This window comes from Eublepharis macularius, chromosome 3 (genome assembly GCF_028583425.1).
Source record: "Eublepharis macularius isolate TG4126 chromosome 3, MPM_Emac_v1.0, whole genome shotgun sequence".
In the NCBI taxonomy this organism is placed as follows: domain Eukaryota; kingdom Metazoa; phylum Chordata; class Lepidosauria; order Squamata; family Eublepharidae; genus Eublepharis; species Eublepharis macularius.
The window spans coordinates 188,325,701-188,348,950 of NC_072792.1; the positions used below are offsets into that span (position 1 = coordinate 188,325,701).

Consider the following 23,250-nt stretch of genomic DNA (forward strand, 5'->3'; position numbering starts at 1 on the left):
CAGATAGAAAATTGCAATTTCTCCAATTATGCGGCTGACCTAAGTTGCTTCTTCCAATCAAAGTAACCTTAGACATTTGTGTCAAGATAGGTCCCCTTTCTATGCCAGTGGGGGACCCCTGTATTCTGCGAGCCAATAAGATAACAAATATTATAATTAGCCAAAAAGTATTAATTGCTTTGCACTGCTATTGTAGTGATGATGAGCTTTGGACATGAGGAGACCTTCTACTCCTATGTAATTGCTCCTCCATTGTTTAATTAAACAATCAATATTGCTTCAATCAACAGGACTCCTGGCGTGTCTTTCTCATTGTGATTGGCTAGAGGGACACTCAAGGCACCAGGTTGTGCTTAACAATATCATAATGGAAAAGAGGGGAGATTGGAATGTTAGGGTGGTGACTCAGTGAGTACCTTTATTGTCACGATTGCACATTCCGCAGCGTGGATGGGCAGTAAGTCAATCACGCCCGATCACTTGCCATTTGCACATTCATGCACATTCTGGGCATGACTCACTCTCCCAGGTGGGATTTGGCAATGCTTTGCTCAGCCAGCTGGAATTCCCTTAACGCGAAACAAGCTGCATTAGATTAAAAGGGCTTGTGATTTTTATATCACAAACTCTGTTAAAGATGGTGGAGGCTGGGGTTGACTGCTCACACCACACGCACCTGGCCTTCTCTTCTCTCCTATGCAGAGCTAATTGCGGAAAGGACATATTCCTGGGAGTCCAGGGGAAACCCCAGACATGGGGGGCAGGATGGGGAAAGCTAAGTGGAGAGTGCATGATAGTGGCACCCCAAATGGGCAACCAGAGCTGTATTCTCTCTGGTGGGACTCATCTTCTGAAAGGGTGCCCCCGAGTGGTTCCAGCGTTGCTTCCCATCACCCCTTGCAAAGTCGAAAAGCGCTGAGGACTTTTTGGCGAATGGGCTTCGTCCTCCAGGCATAGACGATGGGGTTCAGTGCTGGGGGAACAAAGAGGTAGAGGTTGCCCAGGAGGATGTGAACACAAGGGGCCACAGCATGGCCAAAGCGGTGGGTGAAGAAGGAGAAAACAGCTGGAGTGTAGAAGAGCAGGATGATGCAGAGGTGGGAGCTGCAGGTGCTGAGCGTCTTTCGCTGGGCTTTCCTTGAGGGCAGCCGGAAGACTGTCCCCAGGATGAGGCAATAAGACCAGGCAATAAAGAAGACATCAAGCCCAAACACCATGGCGACCAACGCCAGCCCGTAGGCGCTGTTGAGCTTGGTGTTCCCACAGGCCAATTTGACCACGGCCATGTGCTCGCAGAAGGAGTGGGCAATGACCCTGCTCCTGCAGAAGGGGAGGCGCATTGCCAGCAGGACCAGTGGAATCAGGAGAGCCAGCGCCCGGCTGACTATGGCCACAGCCATTTTGGCAATGGCAAAGTCGGTGAGGATCGCCGTGTACCGCAGCGGGTCGCACACGGCCACGTAGCGGTCGAAGGCCATGGCCACCAGGAGGCCAGACTCCAAGGCAGTGAAGGCATGGAGGAAAAACATCTGGGCCAGGCATGCGTGGAAGCCAATGTCGTGGGCCCCCATCCAGAACACAGCCAGTGTCTTGGGGAGGGTGGAGGTGGAGAGGCCCACGTCCACCATGGAGAGCATGGCCAGAAGCAGGTACATGGGCTGGTGGAGCGTGCGCTCCAGGCAGATGACGAGGAGAACCGTCCCATTGCCCAGGAGCGCCAGCATGTACATCACGCAGAACAGGAAGGAGATGGGCGCATGAGCAGACTCCAGTCCAGGAATCCCCACCAAGAAGAAGGGAGGAGGAGGCAGCGCAGTGCCTGTGTGGTTGGGCCCACTCATGGCAAGCGGGACAGGCAGCCCTGCGTGGTTGCCCTTCAGCCTGCAATAGGAGAGCGGTCAGTCTGGCTCCACCCACAGCTATGAATCCACCCCTGAAGGGCTACATCCAAGATGCTCCCAAGGTAACCAAGGAGGGCTTCAATCCACTCCTTGCACATTCCTCGATTTTAGCAGTCAGATTTGATTTTTGTTATTTATGCTTTTCTTGTGTCACCCAAGGCGGCTTACACATCCAAATTTAGAACACACAAAGCACAATAAGAGAGCAGGTTAAGAGACGGTTCAAATACCAGGAAACCCTGAAGCTGCTTTACATCTGATGGATTTCCTACCTGGACAAGAGCTTTGGGCAAGGGAATGCACCGTCACTTTGCCACGGCACACATATCACAAAAGCTGGCCGTCCGGCTGAGCAAGACTCAGGGGTGACATTTGCCAGCAACTGGCCACCGGTGTGAGCTGCCATGAGCTGCCCTGTGCTGAGGAAAGGGACGAGACACGTTGGCAACACACGGCTCTGGTGGACTGGCAGCTGGTGCTGAAGATAGCACTGACCAGAGCCACTGAGCAAGCAGAGTCTGCCCCACAGAAAGCAGATGGACCCTCCCCTATCATTGGGTGCGTGGTGGGGGACTGCCGAGGAGCTTTCTCATATCCCGTGAGCTCTCTCTTGTGTGCTCCTTGCGGGGAGGCCCACTTGGCAATGCCCCTTAGAGATTGAGGAAAACTTCCCAGCAAATTATGTTCAGGATTGCTAACTTTGGTGGTCTAAATTCTGCCATAGGACACTGGATGTGAGAATTAGGTAAGGACCAAAGAATGTGACTCCACCCAACCGGAGAAGGTGGGCTGCGTTCGCATGCTGTCCAGTTCAGGCTGGGGCTACGTGAGCACCGGAGAGAAGGGAACCATCTACTCTCTGCTTGGTTTTGGGCACTGGAAGGGGGCTGCCTGCCCTGGGAATGGCATTCTCGGGAGGGGGGGCAGAGCTGGGTTTTTCAGGGCTGCATTGAGAATGCTAAGCGCAGTGAGGGAGCCCAGTTTTGATTTAAAGGGTCCAATCAAGTCTCCACTTCCCACGTGGCCCCGCTCTGAATGGCTGCAGCGCATGCGTGGAGTTCAGCTTTTACGGACGTGATCTTTGACACGTTCGCTCTGACTCTAGTTTGCGTCCCAGTCCTCCAACTGCGGCAGACAAATCTTCAGGCTCCCCCCTGCAAAACGTGGCCTTGTGGCCTGCCTGGAAGTGCTGCGGCCAGGGTCTGCCTCCAGCTGGGGTCACTGTCACCAGCTTGATTCTTTACGTCTTTGTTAGGGAAAGTCTATGCCGTCCTTCCAGAGCCCTGCTGGAGGCAGCTTTCGAGTATAAACAATCCCATAAAATCATTAAGTATCAATATGAAAACAAAAGAGGCCTGGGGCAAAAAATAGCGCGGATTGTTTCTGCTACCTGCTGGCAGACTCCGTCCTCACACTGTTTGTGACTCAGGGCCAAGCTGCCCTGCTGCCTGAGGAGTGGACAGACTGGGCTTCCCGGCAAAGTGCCTCTAACAGTTGCAGCCTTCCCCAATAACATGCGGTGGACTTTGGAAGAACTTTCGGTCTGTTACTTCGGTGGCCCGCTTTCCGAGGGCTGAAGTATTGCCCGGAGGCGAGAGCTCAGCAGCGGGGCTTCCTGTGCACGCCAGCATACCTGAGAGGGAGAGGCAGCCCTTCAGACTGGCAGGCCCTGCCCCTCCCGGCCAGACGCAGAAGGGTACGTGACAAAGAGGGCTTGGGTGATTCCGCCTGACTTTGGTCTTCACAAAATGCAACCCAAGGAGGAAACCAGCATTCTTCTGCCTTTATGCCATTTTCCTGATGGAAATCACGCCCCCACTTCTCTCCCACTCACCCACTGGAAAAGGTACAGGAAAAGCAGCTCAAGTGGGAAAACAGGGGGAGGCAAGCTCAGCCACTCCCCGCCCCCCGCCGCCACCTCAGGCCAGGCCCTCTCTTCAGCAGCCGCCCCAGCTGCATGCGTTCACCGTCTCAGACTCTCCTGCTCCCCCCTCGAAATGTGACTTGAATGGTTCCATCCAGCCTCAGCCCTTTGCGTGGGTCGGTTGTGGGGACTGACCACCAAGCCCAGCAGTGGCTCCAGACCGGCTGTGGGAATTTCCTCCCAGGTTCTCAGCCTGGCCAGCCAGCACATGGCCAGAGCCGTCCTCAGATGGAGCTTCACGTTCTGCTTCCAAACTGTCCCCTCCGGATGGGAAGCGTTGCTTCACGCCAGGACCGGATCTCTGACAACCAGGGCTGGCCCAGGGGCATCGGCCAGGCCTGTCTGCTCTCAGAACGGCAGATGCGGCGGCAAGGAAGGGCCTGAGCACGGAGGGGAGGGCGCGTTGGCAGCAGCCTGCCTCGTCCGAGGCACGGAGGCAGCCCAGGAAGGTGGCAACCACCTTGACAGCATGCCGCTCCCCTCCTCTGAGCATACGTTGCACTGCAGTGGAAGGGAAATGGGGGTCCACCAACAGCTAAAACCCGAGGCTGGGGAGACAGAGCCCACCACAGCCTCGCAGAGCGATTTGCAGGCTCTCAGACTCACCCTCACCAACATTTCAGCAGCACCCGAGGGCGGCAGCAACCTATCTGAGCCCAGGCACAGCCTCCCAGTTTCACCAACCAGCTGCTCACCTGGCAGGTGGCTCCTCCTCTTGCAGCCCCTCTGCAGCAAAGCTGGTCTCCGAAGTACCGCCAGGCATTCTTAGCACAACAGCTCTTGTTCTTTCCCCTCCCTCCCCCCGGGACAGAGGAAGGCAGCATCCTGCATCTCAGAAGGAGCCCTTCTGGCTTCCCTGACAGCATCCTTGGGGGGGGGGGCATTGCAGGAAATGGGAGGCTTCTTTGGGGAAATACAAGCAACGTGCTTGAGAGACGGGGTGCAGCCTGGGGGCTGTGTGGCCGCACTGAACACCAGGTGCCAGCCGTAAACATTTTCCCTTTGTGATGTGCGATTAGGCCCCAAGTTGGCAATGCCGTGTCCTGAGCCACGGCTCCAGCTGAGCCACTGCTGAGCCAGGCGCTGCTTGTTCTTGCTTTGGTGTCTTTTTAGGAAGTTCCTTCCCAAGAATGGGGACAGCTAATGGAAAATACAGCAGTAACTGGGGCCAGAAGGCCTGCTGCCAGGTCCTTCCCTTGCTGCCCCTGGGAAAAAATATGCTGCAGCCGAGTGCTGGTGGGAACAGCTGTGCTTCCTTGCAGCTCCAGGAGCTAAGCAAGTACGGATCCACGTTTCCTAGGCAGCTACGCAGAGCCAAAGTGGGGGAAAGGACTGCATTGGTTTTTGAAACGCATCTTTACAATCGAGCTCAAAGCATTTTGTTCCCTTTGCAAGAACTTTGGGAAGGCCAGTTGGAAACACCAGCAAGAGACAGGACCGCATTCTGCATCCGTTTAGCCCCTGGAGGAACAGGTTGAGGCTGTGGGGGGAAAGGCCTGGAGGGACACTCGCTCTGCCGTTTAATCCGTCCGTAATACCCTGGTCAGCCCAGAACAGATTCCCCCCAATCCGTATCTTTCCATAGAACCCTTTGAAAGTCCAGTATGCAAAAACTCAGGTCCAAATTGGAGATCGGGAGGGGGGGGAGTTTGTGGGAAGAATCCCCTGTCCCTGCTGGAGAACGGCTTAGCAGGGAACGCACATGCCGTCTTTGCAGAAATCTGTTCTGTAAGAATGGCTCTGCCTGGAGCTTTCAGGATCAAGGCCCAAGTAAAGAATTTACTTGCGGCTTGGAGGCGACATTTTGGCTGAGGGACAAGCGGTTTTTCCAGCTCTGTTCCAAAAGGGCAGAGCCGCGTCCTTTGCGGCAAAATAAAATGGACGGACGGGGCTGCACCTTAGAGACCAACAGCGTTTATTTCTATATGAGCTTTCAAGAGTCACAGCTCCTTCAGACAGATACGTGGAAGGAAAATACGTTATCTTTAATCCACCTTCCACACTGATATTCAAAGCAGATTATACAGTGTGTCAATACGATCAATGGCTGGGATATCAATAAACAGTGCAACAGAGTAAGGATTGCAGAGATTGGAAAACAAGATGCAGAGCTGAAGAAATGCTCAAGCAATTCAACAGGACGTGTAAAATGACGCAGACACAACCCAGGAGAAGCAAACTGACAGCAACAGACAACGCACAGCCCTCGTTCCGTTCCCAAAGCACCTCTCTGGGCCGTTTCCTCCCACCTGTGTAAAAAAGCCTTTCTGAATCATTCTGTTTTCATAGTTTGAAGAAAGCCAGGAAAGCGGCGTCCCTCCTAACCTTATCAGGCAGGCCGTTGCACAACGTCGGGCCGCAGCAGAGAATGCCCAGGCAGCTGGTGCTTCTGCCCATTTGCAGGGTGGCACTCAAAGCAGGCCCTCTTCTGATGACCAAAGGGGCTCTGGTGGAGCACAGGGCGAGAGGAACTCCCACAGATATGTGGGGCCCAAGCCAAGGAGGGCTTTGCATGGGGTAGCCAGAACTTCAAACTGAGCCCGGTAACTGACGGGCAGCCAATGGCGTGGCTGCAAAACAGGAGCGACCGGCCGGCCCTGCTGAGCTCCTGGAAGTCATTGAGCGGCCATGTTCTGCACCAACCAGAGTCCCCAAGTTGACTTTGAGGGGAGACCTACGCAGAGTGCGTCACAGTAGTCCAGTCTTGGTGTTACTGTGGCCTGGGTCAGGGGCGGAAAGTTCCTTCCGGCGGCCTGGTTTCTGGAGGTGCAGCCCCTTCCTGTCCGCAACGTCCCCCACCAGCACTCCCTGCCCCCAGCCTGATCCCCACTCTCCCATCAGCTGCGCCCTCTCCAGCTCCAGCTGGGGCCTTTTAGCCCCCCTCCCCTTTTAGCCCCCCTCTAACAGTCTCTGTCCTGAGGGCGGGAATCCTTCCTATAACTAACACAATAATCCCCATTTAGGTCACTTCTGCCAACACTACTGTCTGAGCACCTTGAAACTGATCGATATCTAATAAAGTTACTTTAACTCAGGTGTATAACTTGGGGATCTGACTGCCAAGGACTGACATGGGGGCGCTCAAGTGACTTACTTTCTGGGTCTCCCTAGCAGTGCATGTGTATCCACAATGGGAGAACAGGTGCAAGATCTTTCACGTGAGTGACCCTGTGTAAGATATCTTGTGTAGAGAGACCGTAAGAGGGAAACTACACGAGATGCCTGGGCGCATGTCACGTTCCGCAAGGGTCCCTGGGTAGTGTAGTCTTACAAAGAACAGCCACTCTATGCGATTGTCCAATGGGGAATCTCTCTCTCTCTCTCTCTCTCTCTCTCTCTCTCTCTCTCTCTCTCTCTCTCCCCCCCTCCAAAAGCCTTAGCTCGAGTTTTCCTCTTGAAGCTCCAGGACGGGGGGGGGGGGGGAGAAATCCAGGGTGGCTTTTTCCAACAGAGAGAGAGAATCTGCAGTGCAATAATACTAATACTAATAATAACATTTGATTTATATACCACCCTTCAGGACAACTTAATGCCCACTCAGAGCGGTTTACAAAGTATGTCATTATTATCCCCACAACAAAACACCCTGTGAGGTGGGTGGGGCTGAGAGAGCTCTGAGAGAGCTGTGACTGACCCATGGTCACCCAGCTGCTTTCAAGAGGAGGAGGGGGAATCAAACCTGGCTCTCCAGATTAGAGTCCTGCCGCTCCTATCCACTACACCAAACTGGCTTCTCTGCTGGGAGGAGGATGGTGGTGGGGATTGTCTCTCACAAAAAGCTGCCCTGGATTTCCTGCCTCCTCTTACCTCCCCCTCCCTCCCCAACCTCCTGGAGGAAAACCTGAGCCGAGGCTTTTGTCAAGTGACAGAGACAGAACCCTTCCCATTGCGCTTCCCCCAGCAGAGAAACGCATTGAGCAGCTGTTCTTTGGAGACTACACTACCCAGGGAACCTTGTGGGACCCAACACATGAAGACTACATGTCTGGCATCTCATGTAGTTTGGCTCTAAGAAAGGACAGTAAAAGAAAATATCTGTGGACAGTGGACTGTGCATCCCATAATTGTCCATTTGTTTACCCTCTCCAAAAAAATTATTACACCCCAATATCCTTGGAAGCAGGAGGAAACCTTGCAAACCTGCTTTTGCCAGGAGGCACGTGAAACCCTCAGCCCCTGACAGCCCCCTATGTCTGCCTGGGAGGGCCGTCCCCTGTGCGCAGCTCAACACGGCCCTGATCAGGTCCCCCTGCCCTCCAAAGGGGAGCAGCAAGATAGAACCCCCTTCCCCAACACTGTGGCAGGGTTTCTCCAAGCCTCTCTTCTGCCGGAGCAGCTAAAAATTAGACCACAAAATCTCTGCTCTTGCTCAGCCCAGATGGCCCCCTCCCAGCCATGAAGAGAGGCCAGGCAGAAGCCTCAGTGTGGCTGCTCTCCATTTCTTCCTCTCTCTTCTGTCTGTAAAGTCAGTTGTGTATGTGGTGGCTTGCCTGTGCTCCATCGGTGGATGATGCGTTGGGTGAAGAAAGGTTTTTGTCCACTTGCTTTACTGTGTTACCTATCAAATTGTTATTGAGAATCAAGAAACTTGTATGTTCTTTTTGCTCCCCCAACTCAAGCAAGACTTTGTTAACCAGGCCTACAGCTGGCTGCCATCAGAGCCATGTCTCTTGCAAGCACTAAAGTGGTTCAACAGCCAGAGCCGTGCAAACAGAGCAAAGCCTGGCCGCACCTGGCTCTAGGCTGCTAGTCAGGCAGCCTTCCAGTGGAGACCCTGCAGCACCCGCCTCCGGATTTGTTTAGTCCTCACCCCATAGATAATGGGGTTCAGCGTTGGTGGCACCAGCAGGTAGATGTTGGCGATGAGGATGTGGACGTGATGTGGGATGCTGCCGTGGCTGAAGCGGTGGGTGAGGAAGGTGAAGACAGCTGTGGTGTAGAAAATAAGGATGACACAGATGTGGGACCCACAGGTCCCCAGGGCCTTCAGGCCAGCCTCTTTGGAGGGCAGGTGGCAGACAGTGCGCAAGATCAGCCCATAGGACATCCCAATGAAGAGAACATCAATGGCTCCAATGAGGGATGCCACGGTCAGGCTGTACGCCTTTGTGACGGCCGTGTCTGCACAGGCGAGTTTCACCACGGCCATAAACTCACAGTAGCTGTGGGCAATGACTTTGGAGTTGCAGAAGGGAAGCTGGCTCACCAGGAATGGGTGCGGGGAGAAGAACATCACGCCTCGTGCCAACACTGCACCGCCAATCACTGCAATGCGGGCTCCTGTGAGGGTAGTGGTGTGCTGCAAGGGGTTGCAAATGGCCACATAGCGGTCGTACGCCATGGCCAGGAAGAACCCGGACTCCATGGCAGTGAACGAGTGGATGAAGAACATCTGGGCCAGGCAGGCACTAAAGCCAATGCGCCTGGCGCCCAGCCAGAATATGGCCAGCATCTTGGGCATGGCGGAGGTGGACAGCACCAGGTCAGTGAGGGACAGCATGGAGAGGAAGAGGTACATGGGCTGGTGCAGACTTGGGTCTGTCTTGATGACCAGGAGAATCGTGCAGTTCCCCAGCAGGGCCATCAAGTACATGGAGTAGAAGGGCAGAGCCAGCCAGACGTGCAGCGATTCCAGGCCGGGGATGCCCAGGAGCAGGAAAGAGGCCGGCCGGAAGGAGGAGAGGTTGGAGGGGGCAGGCTGCATCCTGGATCCGGGGGCTCTCTCCACTCGCAGCTCCACTCGGGGTTATCCTCCACAACATCTGTGGGAAGGCTGCACAGAACACACGGATCATTAGCTTCCACCAGTTTCCGCAGGAGACACAGATGCCCCTAGGAGAACTGGATCTGCTGGGGGCCTTACTGGGGGCCTCCCAATAAGAACATAAGAACATAAGCAAAGCCATGTTGGATCAGGCCAGTGGCCCATCCAGTCCAACATTCTGTCACACACAGTGGCTAGAAATCCAGTGCCATCTAAAGGACTGTCAGTGAGGCCAGGACACCAGAAGCCCTCCCACTGCCTTCCTTCCAGCACCAAGACAACAGAGCACCACCTCCCCACAAAGAGAATACCATCTATCTCCTGTGGCTAATAGCCACTGATGGACCTCTGCTCCATATATTTGTCCAGTCCCCTCTTGAAGCTGGCAATGCTTGTAGCTGCCACCACCTCCTGTGGCAACGAATTCCATGTGTTTATCACCCTTTGTGTAAAGTAGTATTTTCTTCTATCTGTTCTAACCCGACTGCTCAATAATTTCATAGAGTGCCCACGAGTTCTTGTATTGTGAGAAAGGGAGAAAAACACATCTTTCTCTACCTTCTCTAACCCGTGCATTATCTTGTAAACCTCTATCATGTCTCCCCTCAGTCGTCTTTTCTCCAGGCTAAAGAGCCCCAAGCGCCTCAATCTTTCCTCATAGGGAAAGTGTTCCAACCCTTTAATCATTTTAGTTGCCCTTCTCTGTACTTTTTCCAGTGCTATGATATCTTTTTTAAGGTTTGGCGACCAGAACTGTACACAGTACTCCAAATGAGGCCTCACCATCGATTTATACAGAGGCATTATGATACCGGCTGATTTGTTTTCAATCCCTTTCCTAATAACCCCTATCATAGCATTAGCTTTTTTTATGGCAGTCGCACACTGTGCTGACGTTTTTAGTGAGTTATCTATCATGACTCCAAGATCTCTCTCTTGGTCAGTCTCCGCCAGTTCAGACCCCATCAACTTGTATTTATATTTTGGATTTTTGGTTCCAATGTGCATTACTTTGCACTTGGCTACATTGAACCTCATTTGCCACATGGATGCCCACTCTTCTAGCCTCGACAGATCCCTTTGGAGTGCCTCACAATGCTCTCTGGCTTTCACCACCCTGAACAATTTCGTGTCATCTGCAAATTTAGCCACTTCACTGCTTAATCCCAATTCCAAATCATTAATAAACAAGTTAAAAAGCATTGGACCCAATACCGACCCCTGTGGCACCCCACTGCTCACCACCCTCCACTGTGAGAAGTGCCCGTTTATACTCACTCTCTGTTTCCTATTAATTAGCCAGTTTTCGATCCACAAGAGGACTTGGCCCTTTATCCCATAGCTACTGAGCTTACTTAGGAGCCTTTGATGAGGAACTTTGTCAAAAGCTTTCTGGAAGTCAAGATAAACAATATCTATCGGGTCTCCCTTGTCCACTTGTTTGTTCACTCCCTCAAAGAACTCTAACAGATTGGTGAGACAAGATCTTCCCTTACAGAACCCATGCTGAGTTTTCCTCATCAGCTTTTGGTCATCAATGTGCCCACTAATTTTATTTTTGATAATAGTTTCCACCAACTTACCCGGTATTGACGTCAGGCTGACTGGCCTGTAATTTCCCGGATCTCCCCTGGAACCTTTTTTAAAGATGGGGACAACATTAGCTACCTTCCAGTCCTCAGGAATCTCACCCCCCCCCTCCTCTGAAGATAAAATCCCATTTGAATTGCAAGGCGGGTTTTGCTTTTTAAAACTGAAAAGTTCTATTAAAACGATTATTCATCACAACAACAGGAGGGCAATGTGAGTCAGTCAGAAACAAGGAGCAGCAACACATAAAAAATGTGGGCAAAAAAGGCCACCCAGGGCTGTGTTAGCAGAATGCAAGAGGTGTCCTCGGATCCTTTATGTTTCTGCCACCCAGTTTCGGATGGGCAGAAGTGGCAGTCAGTTTCTCTATGAGGCTGAGTGCCCTGTGGGTGTCCTCTCTTTGCATGCACGGCCCTCGGCTCCCAAGCAAAGGGAGCTCAGACAGGAGCCACCAACCAGCCCTTCTCACTTCCAGCATAAAGTGGCTGTGCAGAACGCTGATTGCCTCGCCTTTGCCGCAGCCACAAAGATCCCCCTCTCCCATCTCCAGCAATGTTCCACTTTTTAAGAAAACAAGTATTTTCTGGTATTAAAAAAGCATGATTATACCCTTTGTAGACTAAACACCAACAGTCTACCTGAGAAACAGTCCAGCCTCTGCCCAAGCACAAGGGGGCAGGGCGGAAATAGCAAGGGTTGTGGGTGCATCCCTAGAGAAGCAAGGCGGGGACGGGGAGGAGCGCTCACCCTCATGTTCCTAATTCCACAGCTGCTTCTAGGAAGGGGCTCTGCCTGCCTGCCTGCCTGCCTGCCTGCCTGCGGACCGTTCCATGATGAATGGGATGGGGGGGGGAATGTTCTACTCAGAATGCTAAAAGTCACAAGGCCACAAGGTTAGATCCTCAGCCACTCGCCTCAGACAACCTGGACTAAGAGAGGAGATTATTCAGAGAGAGATGCGGCATTTTGGAGATGGCCCACTCCAAAGGTTTGCATGATCTCGTTCAATGGTCTTACTTAGACATTAAAAATTCTGGGTGACCCTTGGGGCCAGAGCCCCAACAACACAGAGCCAAGCTACAAGTGGTGCCTGACACAGGTTGGACACTTGTCAGCTTCCCTCAAGTTTTGATGGGAAATGTAGGCGTCCTGGTTTTACAGCTTGGCTCTCCATTACAGCTGCAAGACCAGGACGCCTACATTTCCCATCAAAACTTGAGGGAAGCTGACAAGTGTCCAACCTGTGTAAGGTGTCACTTGTAGCTTGGCTCACAGTTAAGGATGGCTGAAACAACTCAGGGGGTAACCTCTGGTCCCAGCGATGGCTGCCCCCGTTTGCTTTGCAAATACTGGATGGCTAAGCTGGAAGGCTGAGCAAGAGCACAAGGGAAGGACTCTCAGGGTCAATTTGCATGCAGAGCAACCCAAACAGCCTCTGTTCTGTAGCCGGACCAGAGAAATACTGCCTGGCTTATCAGAACATTCTCAACGGCTTCCCGGTGTGAACTCTACTTACTGCCTTCCGCAGCCTCCGGAACGCCTTAGGCTCCAGCCCCCTCGCAAGAGAGGAACAAAGATCAAGCGCCAGAATGAGCAGGGAGCGGGATTCCCACGTGGCTCTGGTGTCCAGAAGGATTCAGCTCTCAGCCCAGATTAGGGGAACCTGAAAAGGCCCAGGACTGGACGGGGGTGCGAGGGGGAGAGGTGGGCAGCCCCAGTTGGGCTGCTTTAGCCCCTCCGGCTAGGCCAGGCTCTCTTGCCGCTCACTTCCCCTGCTCGGGCAGACATTCCTCAGGTCACCCCAGCAGCCTCTTTCTCAGCCTCTGAAAGCCCCTGATTTACAGCACACAGGAGAAGGCAGCCATGTGCGTCCCACACTCACCCTGTGGTGCAGCTGGCAGCAGAGGGCAGGAACGGGGCAGCCGAGATCCAAGCTTGTGCAGAGCAAAAGCTACAGCCCCTCTCCTGGCCTATATTTGACTCCACCAGGCTGGCCAGCCTCCCCAGCCAGGCCCTTGGGGCTCCTGCTGCTGCTGCAACCACTTAGCAATCACTAGAGCAGCACAAGACCCAGAGCGTCTGCCTGGGCAGCTCCTCCTAAGAACAGGCTAGATAAATGGAGCCCCCCTGGCCCCAGCGCAGGGACACAGGCGGCCCTTGGGATGCTGTTCAAGTCTTGAAGGGAAGAGAGGAGAGGGTAGTAAATCAGACGCCCGGAAAGAGTGTTCTCTGTGGAGGGCAGCCCCGTTCTCCACCAGGCGATGCTCTGAAGAGAGGCAGTGCAAGACCATAGCATCTTGGCATGCAGCAGGTCCCTGGCTCGGCCCGTGAATGGCTTCTCGTGGTGTAAAAGAGTTTTCTCACTGAAATCCAGGACAGATGACATGCTGCAAGGAAGGGCTTTTTTTCAGCTGGAACGTGGTGGAACAGAGTTCCGGAACCTCTTGAAAATGGTCACATGGCTGGTGGCCCCACCCCCTGATCCCCACCCCCTAGAGATCAGGGGGCGGGGCCACCAGCCATGTGACCATTTTCATCGAGGGCAATTTAAACTTTTAAAAACTCCCTCCTTGCTCCAGCTGACCCAAAGTGATGTCATTGGCCCTGGGAACATGCATGCACTTTGCACGTGCACATGTGGTACCAGGGGCACCACCTCCTGCCAAGAGTTGCCCCCTGTGCTGGCAACCCGCTGAGTTCCACCACCTCTTTTCCCAGAAAAAAAGCCCTGCTGCAAGAGAATACAGTATAAGCAACGGCTAGGACATGCACAGAGCAAAACTGCAATGTGATCAACAGTGGGGCATTCAGCGAAAAGAGAGACAAGAGGGTATGGGAACTAGCATGAAGCTGAACACGGAGATGAAGCCTTTCTGAATGAAAGGGTTAAGTGATTAACATGACATCTTTAGCAGATATTAAACTGATAAGAACAGATAACTTGGTAAAGGATGTTCAGCCTCAAAGCCGAAAGGCCAAGAAGTCGAACCCCTGTCTTTATAATCTGGCAAGTCAGGAGAACCTTCACGTTAATGCGGCGGGACATTTTGCCCTCTGCCATACTTGACGGTAGATACAAAAAAGTGCCACTAGAAGAACGTTTGTGTCCCGGTGGCGATGGGAAAATAGACTCACTAGAACATGTCATTTTTTACTCTAAGATACACACGCAGCTACGAGAAGATTACATAAGGCCGACACTTTCTGCCCACCTGGGAAGACATAGAGCTTTTCTCCTTTCAAAAATGCTTTCGGATGAGTCCCAGGACATAACGTATAAGGTTGCCAAAGTTGGATAGATGGCAATGAAGAACAGGAGATTTTTTTATTACTAATTAATGAGAGTCTTGTATCTGGTTTTATGATATACTACATTTTAAATCTTAATTTTTTAAATGTAATGTAAGGCAATGTAATTTATTACTATCTTGATTTATCTTTCAAACTGTATGCTCTATTTTTATCTTTGCCATATCTCTGCTGGCCTAGGACCGTAATAAATTTGAATCCAGACATCAATAGCAACGCCCAACTACCAAGTAGGAGCCTATCTCTATCAGCAGACAGTACCCAGTAACCTAGACTACACACCTGTTCTGGATGACCCTGCTTGGGCCTGAGATACAGACATGCACTTTAGAAGCTCGGAGCATCGAATTAGCTTTCCTATATTGAACCATTTAACTCCTGGCTACACTACAGATGATGTTTCAGGTTCATTACACAAATAATACTATCACAATCTCTGCTTCCATTCTATGCCTTTATTATTACAGGATTATTTAGCATTCTTAATATCAACTCAATCAACAGAAAATCGTACTATCCATTATAAAACTACAAAGACCAGTAAGGAGAGCAATTAAATGAGTCCCCAAAAGCATCTTACCCCAAGATGAGAAGATCCTGGGCCAGGAGCCCCTTCAGGGAAGGAGCTCGCTATCAATTTAGTTTGTCACAGTTAGAAAATTTCAAACCCTTCTCTTAACAATAGCTGCATCTGTCCCGTTTAAAAGGGGTCCCATTATTGGCTTACTGTCTTATAACTTCAAACACCAGACAACATTATACATATTTGAAACTGCTTCTTAAAATATATAAAAATAGTTCATTCTTGTTATCTTCACAATGGTTACATAAAATCAGTGATTACTAGTTTCTCATACAGGTGAATATCTTTTGGCTCTCAACAATACATCCATCCCTGGATTCAGTTTCTGACTTCTGTGAAGTTACACACTCCTGCCCTTCTCAGATGCTCTCTGCACTTGGGCCTTAATACATTGTATATATTGACATGTTAGATGGCTCTTCCAGCATGCACAAGGCCGTACAAGTCTGTTACTTTCCTGCCCCCCTCTGAGGTTGTTGTCTTCTAGGTCTCTGGACTCCTTTGTGGCCTATCCGGCTATGGGGCTGGGCTAGCCCTGTTTCTGTGTGCAAAGGCATCTGCTCTGACTGTCTTGGTCAAATCCCTATAGTCCTGTCCATATCCATGACACTCCGTGTCCCTTACCAATGCATCCCTCTGAGCTTCTTATATGACACAGCCCTACAATCTGCGTATCTGAAGAAGTGAGCTGTGGTTCGCAAAAGCTCATACCCTACCAGAAATTTTGTTAGTCTTATAGGTGCTACTGGACTCCTGGGCCGATTCCAGATGACTAACCTTAAGGCGTTTCATGCCGCCCTCTTCCGGATCGTGACGGGGAAAATGTGAAATATCGCGTTTCCTCGCGCGAGTTTTGTGCGACGACGCGCAAAACTCACGCGAGGAAACGCGATATTTCGCATTTTCCCCGTCGCGATCCAGAAGAGGGCGGCATGAAACGCCTTAAGGTTAGTCATCTGGAATCGGCCCTGTTCTTTTCTTCAATCTGTGTGGAAAGCCCTCCTGAATAATTCAGTTCCGCACAGTTTGTGGAAAGCCAAGAGAGTGGAAAGCCACAGGCAGGCCTTTCCACAAGGGGGTTGCTACCCCAGAGAAGTTTTGTAGGAGCAGTTGTTGATGTAGCCAAGCTGCAGGGCGGTATCTGCAGAAGCCCCTGTTCAGATGGGTGAAGCTTCCATGGCTGAGTAGAGGGAGAGAGGCGGTCCCACAGATATGAGGGGCCGAGGCCATGAAGGGTCATGAGCTTGAATTGAGCCCAGTCACTGAGGAGTAGCCAATGGAGTGCCTGCAGAATGGGAGTGAATTGCAGGCTCCGCCTAGTTGCTGCGAGCAAGCCAGCGGCAGCATTTTGCACCAGCTGGAGTCTCTGAGCTGACTTGGTGTTGTTTGTTTGTTTGTTTGTTTGTTTGTTTGTTTGTTAAATTTTTTTATTGGATTAGAAATCAAATTATTATTCATTACAATCAATTCCCTTTAAGTATTCCAATTCTAACCCCCTCCCTTTCCCCCCCTTTTGTTGACTTCCGACAGTTTTCCAACCCCTTATCTATCTTTTCCCTTACTCGTTTCAAACTTACTTTGTTCTATTAAGCATACACTTTCCTTCTCTTCTAAGCTTATCTATTATAACACAGTACTGTCTCTATTCCCTTCCCCACTTAACTTATCAAACTAAGTATTACATTCTTAACACATGTTCTTTAATAAGATAACATTTTGTAACATTTTGTCTGTTTCCCATTCTCTATTCTCTAGCTTATTCATTAATCTCGTCAACATGGGACAATCAATTTGTCCCCTGTTCTGCATGACTCTAGATACTTCTATTAACATTGTATACATTCTATATAAGTCAATCAATTTAACTTATACTCTATGTGTTACTATTTACTTCCTTTCCACCTTTCTTATATTCATTCTATTTTAATTATATAATTTACCTATTATACAATTATCTACCAGAAACATACTTAGTTAACTTGTATCCTTATAATTCTTAAAATAACACCTCTATTATTTGATACTGTATATAACAATCTAATAAAACAATTGCTTAGAACTTCTTGTTTAACTTCCCTCCCCCCGGTAAAGTCACTTCTCTCTTCTTTTATTATGTCTCAGTAATTTTCAAACTGCCACAATTCTCCTCCCACCTCCCATTTTTTCACCAAATATTGCTTCAGCTTCTCCCAATCCATATTAAACTGTCCTGGATCGAGATCTCTCAGTTTCCTTGTCATTTTGTCCATTTCCGCCATGTACAGCAATTTATAAATCCAGTCCTCCATAGTTGGCACTTCTTGTACTTTCCACTTTTGCGCATACAAAAGTCTAGCTGCTGCTGTCATGTAAAATAACAATGTCCTATGTTGTGCTGGAATATCTTCCATTCCCAAGTTCAGTAGCAGCAGTTCTGGGTTCTTATTGATTTGAAATTGTAAAATCTCACTTATTACTTCTATTATTTCCCCCCAGTACTGCCTAGCTACCTCACAAGTCCACCACATGTGATACAAAGATCCTTCGTGCTTTTTACATTTCCAGCATTTATTAGACATGTTAGAGTTCCCTAGCGCAATTTTCTTTGGTGTCAAATACCAACGGTAGATCATTTTGCAGACATTTTCCTTAATATTAGCACATGTCGTAATCTTCATCGTATTTTTCCACAAGTGCTCCCACGCCCCCATTGTTATCTCTTTGTTAAAATTTATTGCCCACTTTACCATTTGAACTTTGACTATCTCATCTTCTGTTAACCATTTTAACAACACTTTATAAGTCTTTGAGATTTCCTTTTTATCCTCTCGCAAAATTACCTCCTCTAGTTCCGAATTCTCCATTCTTACCCCTCCCTTCACACAGTCCGAGTTATATAGATCTCTAATCTGTCCATATTGAAACCAATTATAACTTGGAGACAACTCATCCTGCGTTTTAATTCTTAATTTAGAGAATTCTGTTCTTGTTATCTTCTTATACGTTAGGCATTGTTGTTCATTATCGACAGCTCTCGGATCTATTACCTCATATGGAACCACCCAGGAAGGGATTCCATCTTGTAGGTAATTTCTATATTTTTTCCAAATTGTAAAGAGGCTTCTCCAAATATAATGGTGTAGAAACATAGAGTCAGCTTTTACTTTATCATACCACAAGTATGCGTGCCATCCGAATATTTTTTTATATCCCTCTAGGGCCAGTAGTTTGCGGTTTTTCAGCGTCATCCAGTCTTTCAACCACACCAGGCAAATTGCATCATGGTAAAGTCTTAAATTGGGCAGCTGCATTCCCCCTTTCTCTTTTGAGTCCTGCAATACTTTCATTTTCACTCGAGGCTTCTTGCCTGCCCATACAAAGTCCGATATTTTCCTCTACCATTTTTCAAACTGCTTGGAATCTCGAATAATTGGTATTGTTTGTAACAGAAACATCACTCTCGGCAACACATTCATCTTGACTACTGCAATTCTTCCCAACCATGACAAATTCAATCTGTTCCATTTAATCAAATCTTGCTCTGTGTCCACAATTTCTCATAGTTGTTCTTAAATAAATCTATGTTCTTTGCAGTCAGTTTGATTCCCAAATATTTCACCTTATTTGTTACTTCACAGTCTGTTATTTCCGTTAATTGCTGTTGTTTTTGTTTGGTCATATTTTTACATAATATCTTTGACTTCTTTTTGTTTACATAGAATCCCGCCAGATCTCCAAATTCCTTGATTTTCTCTATTACCTTTGGCATATTCTCAATTGGATCCTCTACAATTAACATTATATCGTCCGCAAATGCTCTGACCTTATAGGAAAAGTCTTTTATTTTTATTCCACGGATTGCATCGTCTTCTCGAATCTGTATCATCAATATTTCCAGAACCAAAATAAACAACAGTGGGGACAACGGGCAACCTTGTCTTGTACCTTTACCTATACTCAGTTTCTTAGTCACCTCGTCATTCACCACAATTGCTGCACTCTGGTCCTTATAAATTTCTTTCACTGCTCTTATGAATCTTTCCCCCATTTGTAGCTGTTCCATGGTGGCAAACATAAAGTCCCAGTTCAGATTGTCAAATGCTTTTTCAGCGTCTACGAAGAAGAAACCAACCTCCTTATCACAGCGTTTGTCATAATATTCAATAGCATTTATCACTGTCCTTAAATTGTCTTTAATTTGTCTATTTGGTAAAAAACCAGCTTGCTCCTCCGCAATAACTTCGGACAACCATCCTTTTACTCTTTCCGCCAGTATCTTCGCAAAGATTTTATAATCATTATTCAGTAACGAAATAGGTCTATAGTTTTTGACATTGGTCAAGTCCTGTCCCTCTTTAGGGATCAATGATATGTTGGCTTTACTCCAAGTATCTGGAGTCCTTTGGTCCTTCAATACTCCATTGATCACTTCCCTTAGAAATGGCACCAGTTCGTTGGCCATTACCTTGTAAAATTTAGCTGTAAGTCCATCTGGGCCTGGCGCCTTCCCCAAATTTGTTGACTGTATTGCATTCCTTAACTCTTCTTCCGTTACTTCACTATTCAATTTATTCCTCCATCTTTCCGAAATTACTGGGAGCTTCATTTTACTCAAGTAACTCGCTATTGAGTCTTTGTTCACTTCTTTTTTATTATATAACTTTGCATAAAATTTATAGAAGGCTCTGCTGATGGCAGTCTGTTCCAGGCAAACTTTATTGTCATCACATATTTTATTTATTGTCCGCTTCTCCTTTCTCTTCTTTAATTGCAACGCCAAATATTTCCCAGGTTTATTTGCCCCTTCAAACGACTTTTGATTCATCCTCTTAAGATTCCATTCCAGTTCCTTATTGTTCATTGCCATCAATTGCTCTTGAAGGATTTTCATGTCCTGATATATCTTCTTTTTCCCTGGTCTTTTCTATAATTGTATCTCCTTGGCTTTTATTTTTTCCATAATCTCCTGTCTCTTCTCTTCTCTTTTCTTCCTGGCTCTTCCATTTAAGTCCATTAGAATGCCTCTAATTACTGCCTTGTAAGTGTCCCATACCTTGTTGGTTGGTACTTCTCTGTTCATATTGTACTGTATGAAGAATTTAGTCTCCCTTCTCAGCGTCTCCATGTTTTCTCCCTCTTGTAACAAGTCCTCATTTATTCTCCATCCTCTCCTTTTGGTTCTTTTCCCGAACTTCCACATAATTGGATTATGATCTGAGCCTACCATAGGCATTATTTCCACCTCCTTAGTCCAAAGCGCTAAGTCCTTTGAGGCCCAGATCATATCAATTTGTGACAGCGTTGAATGTCTCGCCGAGAAAAACGTATATTGTCTGCTTTTAGGATTCTGTCTTCTCCATACATCTTCTAAGGTTTCCTGCTGCATTAATGCAAAAAAAGTCTTTGGTAATAGTCCTCTTTTCTTTTGTGCAGTTACTGATTTCTTATCCTGCTCCAAATTAGTAACTCCATTGAAATCTCCAGCAAGAATTATCTGGTCATAAGAAAGTTCATCCAATTGCTTCCTCAAATCCTCGAAAAAGCTTTCTTTTGCTCCATTAGGTGCATAAATTCCAATCACCAAGACTCTCTTTAAATTCCATGTACATTCCACTGCTAAAAATCTAGCTTCCACATCTCTCGCCACTAATTTTGGCTGTAGCTCCTCTTTTATATACAATGCCACTCCCCTTTTTTTCTTTTTTGAGGCCGCTACAAAGTCATTACCCAATTTATTCCCTTTAAGATATTTTACATCCTGCTTTCTAATATGGGTCTCTTGTAAACGCACAATATCACATTTTTGTTTTAATAGCCAGTGGAAAATGCTTTTTCTCTTATTAGGTGAATTAAGTCCATTTACATTCCAAGATAAAACTTTACACTCCATATTCATAGCCTTGTTGTTGGTAAGTCCTTTTCATTGTCTCTAATGAACTTTTCCATTTCTAATTCAGATCTGATGCGCTTTTTCACTCCCCCAAATTCAAAGGACATTCCTTCAGGCAATTCCCATCTGTACCTTATTTTCATGTCCCTCAGAATCTGGGCTAGAGCTTTATATTTTTTCCGGTCTAGCAACACTGATCTAGGTAACTCCTTCATAATGATAACCGTCTTGCCATCGACCTCCAATGGATCTTGAAATTGCTTACTCACAATAATTTCTCTTATATTTCTGGTCGTGAACTGCACAATCACGTCTCTTGGTAGTTTCCTCTGGGTCGCGAATCTTGAATTTATTCTGTACACCACATCTAGGATAGCCACAGTTTCTTCCTCCTCCTTCCCCAGGTATTCAGCTAACATCTCAGTGATCTGTTCTTGGGCCGTTTTTCCTTCCACCTCCAGCAAGCCACGAAACCTCAGCTGCTTCTCCATATGTTTGCTCTCCGCAACTGCCATTCTTCCCTTCATCACCCTCATCTCCGTTTGTTGTGTGTCTGCTAGGGTCTCCACCGCATTTTCCACTACATTGACTCTTTGCTGTGTCGCTTGCAGGTCATTTTGTATCGTTTCCATCCCTTTCTTCACTTCTGCCAGTTCATTCTTAAGTGTCTCTTTAAACTCTTTCGCCAGCTCAGGTATCATATCCTTAAGCTCCTTAATCCCTTCTGAAAGTTTTTTATCTAAGTTCTCTATCGCCGCTTGCCACTCTTTTTTCAACATCGTGGGGCTTGCTTTACCTCGCTCCCACGAGTCCGCTCGCTTCCTTAGCTCCGTGGCGCTTGGCTTAGTGTCCTTTTAATTTAAATGTCCCGGTCTTTTCCCAAAAAAGTCATTTAAAGAGTCCAAAATGTCGGGTGTCTTTTCTCTATGGTTCCTCTATGGTTTTTGTAATCCAATATAGCTTACTTCCTCTTCCGCTGAAGCCGCAGCTCTTCCCCTTTCAAAAATGGCGATTCCCTTCTTCCTGTCATCCAGAAAGGGCCGCTTCTCTCCAACAACTCTATCACTATTACGTACTTCCTGTTTCCCGACTTCCCACAGCAGTTCTCATGATGGTAAAACTTTCTCACAGCCTGATATCTCCTTATAACCACAGGTATGTAAAACAATAGTCCAATTTCTTTAATAACTCTGTTTAACTTAGTCCTTTTTCTAATATAGTTCTTGCCGGATCCTCCCCTCCTTGTAATCAATCTGTTGCAGTTTAAAAGTCTACTTTAATACTTCGTTACTTTAAGTAATCTGTCCCGTTTCAAGAGATAGTGATCTTTACCTTCTCAAACACTTTTCGCGGGTTGTAATCGCTGTTTCAATCTCGAATTCCCCTCAGTTCTTTTTGTCCCTGTTGAAGCTTGGGCATGTAGGTCTTATGCCAACCGCATTGGCTCCAGGACTGCCGCAGAGATTATAGCCGACCTGTCTTCGGGTGGGACCTCAAGGGACGGGAGGGAGTCCGTTGCGCAGGACCCCCCTCGCCCGAGATCAACGCGCCCTGAGGTTCTTGAGCGTTCTATGCCTGTTCTCCGCCTGAGAACAGTTGGCCGCGGGCTCTTTTTGCCCCTCCGGCCGTCAAAACAGCAGCCCGGACAGCTCAGCACTTAGAGCTGCGTTAGACCTTCATGGATCCCAAACCGGAAGTCCCCGACTTGGTGTTGTTTGTTGACTGTCCCTGCCACTGCCAGCATTAATCCTATACTTTGAGTCTCAGTGAGAAAGTGGGGAGGGCGGAATAAAAGTCTAATAAAATTCAATAAATAAATAAAATATATTTTTAAAAAAGTTTTTGTTTTCCCTGTTTCATCACTTGCAAGTTCTCACTACATTTGACCCAGTGCTCCAGAAAGTGTTAAAGTTTGTGAGAAAGGGATGGCCATGACATGAGCATATGGGAAGGAAACTACGTGCACGCGTGCACACACACGCGTGCTCCCCAGCAGTCAACAAGAGAGACAGTCCCTAGTTCCTTAACCCAACAGCCCAGGGAAACATCTGGGTGTGGGGAGGCAGATAAGGCAACTGGGCCACCTTATCTGGTGGTGTCTCTGGGAAAGAGACTAGGGAGGGACCCGGTGTGTAAAAGGGTCTGGCTCGCGTGAATTTAAATAGAGACAAGGCGGGGGCAAAACTGTGACTGCCTCACCTATCTGAGTAAGGCAGTATCGGGGGGGCAGTGCTGGGGGGGTCACCAGGAATGAGCTATTTCTTAGGACACAGCCCTATATTCTGGGTAGAAAGCTCTCCTGAATAATTC

General features: G+C 48.3%; 2 protein-coding genes across 2 annotated transcripts; both read right to left on the reverse strand.

The window, feature by feature from the left end:
• Window positions 1-890: 890 nt before the first annotated feature.
• On the reverse strand, window positions 891-1,841 carry LOC129326425 (olfactory receptor 52J3-like). Its single transcript, XM_054974584.1, has one exon. It carries the CDS (start codon window positions 1,839-1,841, stop codon window positions 891-893), a length of 951 nt encoding a protein of 316 aa, XP_054830559.1.
• Window positions 1,842-3,925: 2,084 nt separating this feature from the next.
• Window positions 3,926-9,529, reverse strand: LOC129326426 (olfactory receptor 52K2-like). Its single transcript, XM_054974585.1, has 3 exons — window positions 8,609-9,529; window positions 7,966-8,161; window positions 3,926-4,326 (listed from the first exon to the last, which is right to left on the reverse strand). Exons 1-3 carry the CDS (start codon window positions 9,527-9,529, stop codon window positions 3,926-3,928), a joined length of 1,518 nt encoding a protein of 505 aa, XP_054830560.1.
• Window positions 9,530-23,250: the final 13,721 nt, after the last annotated feature.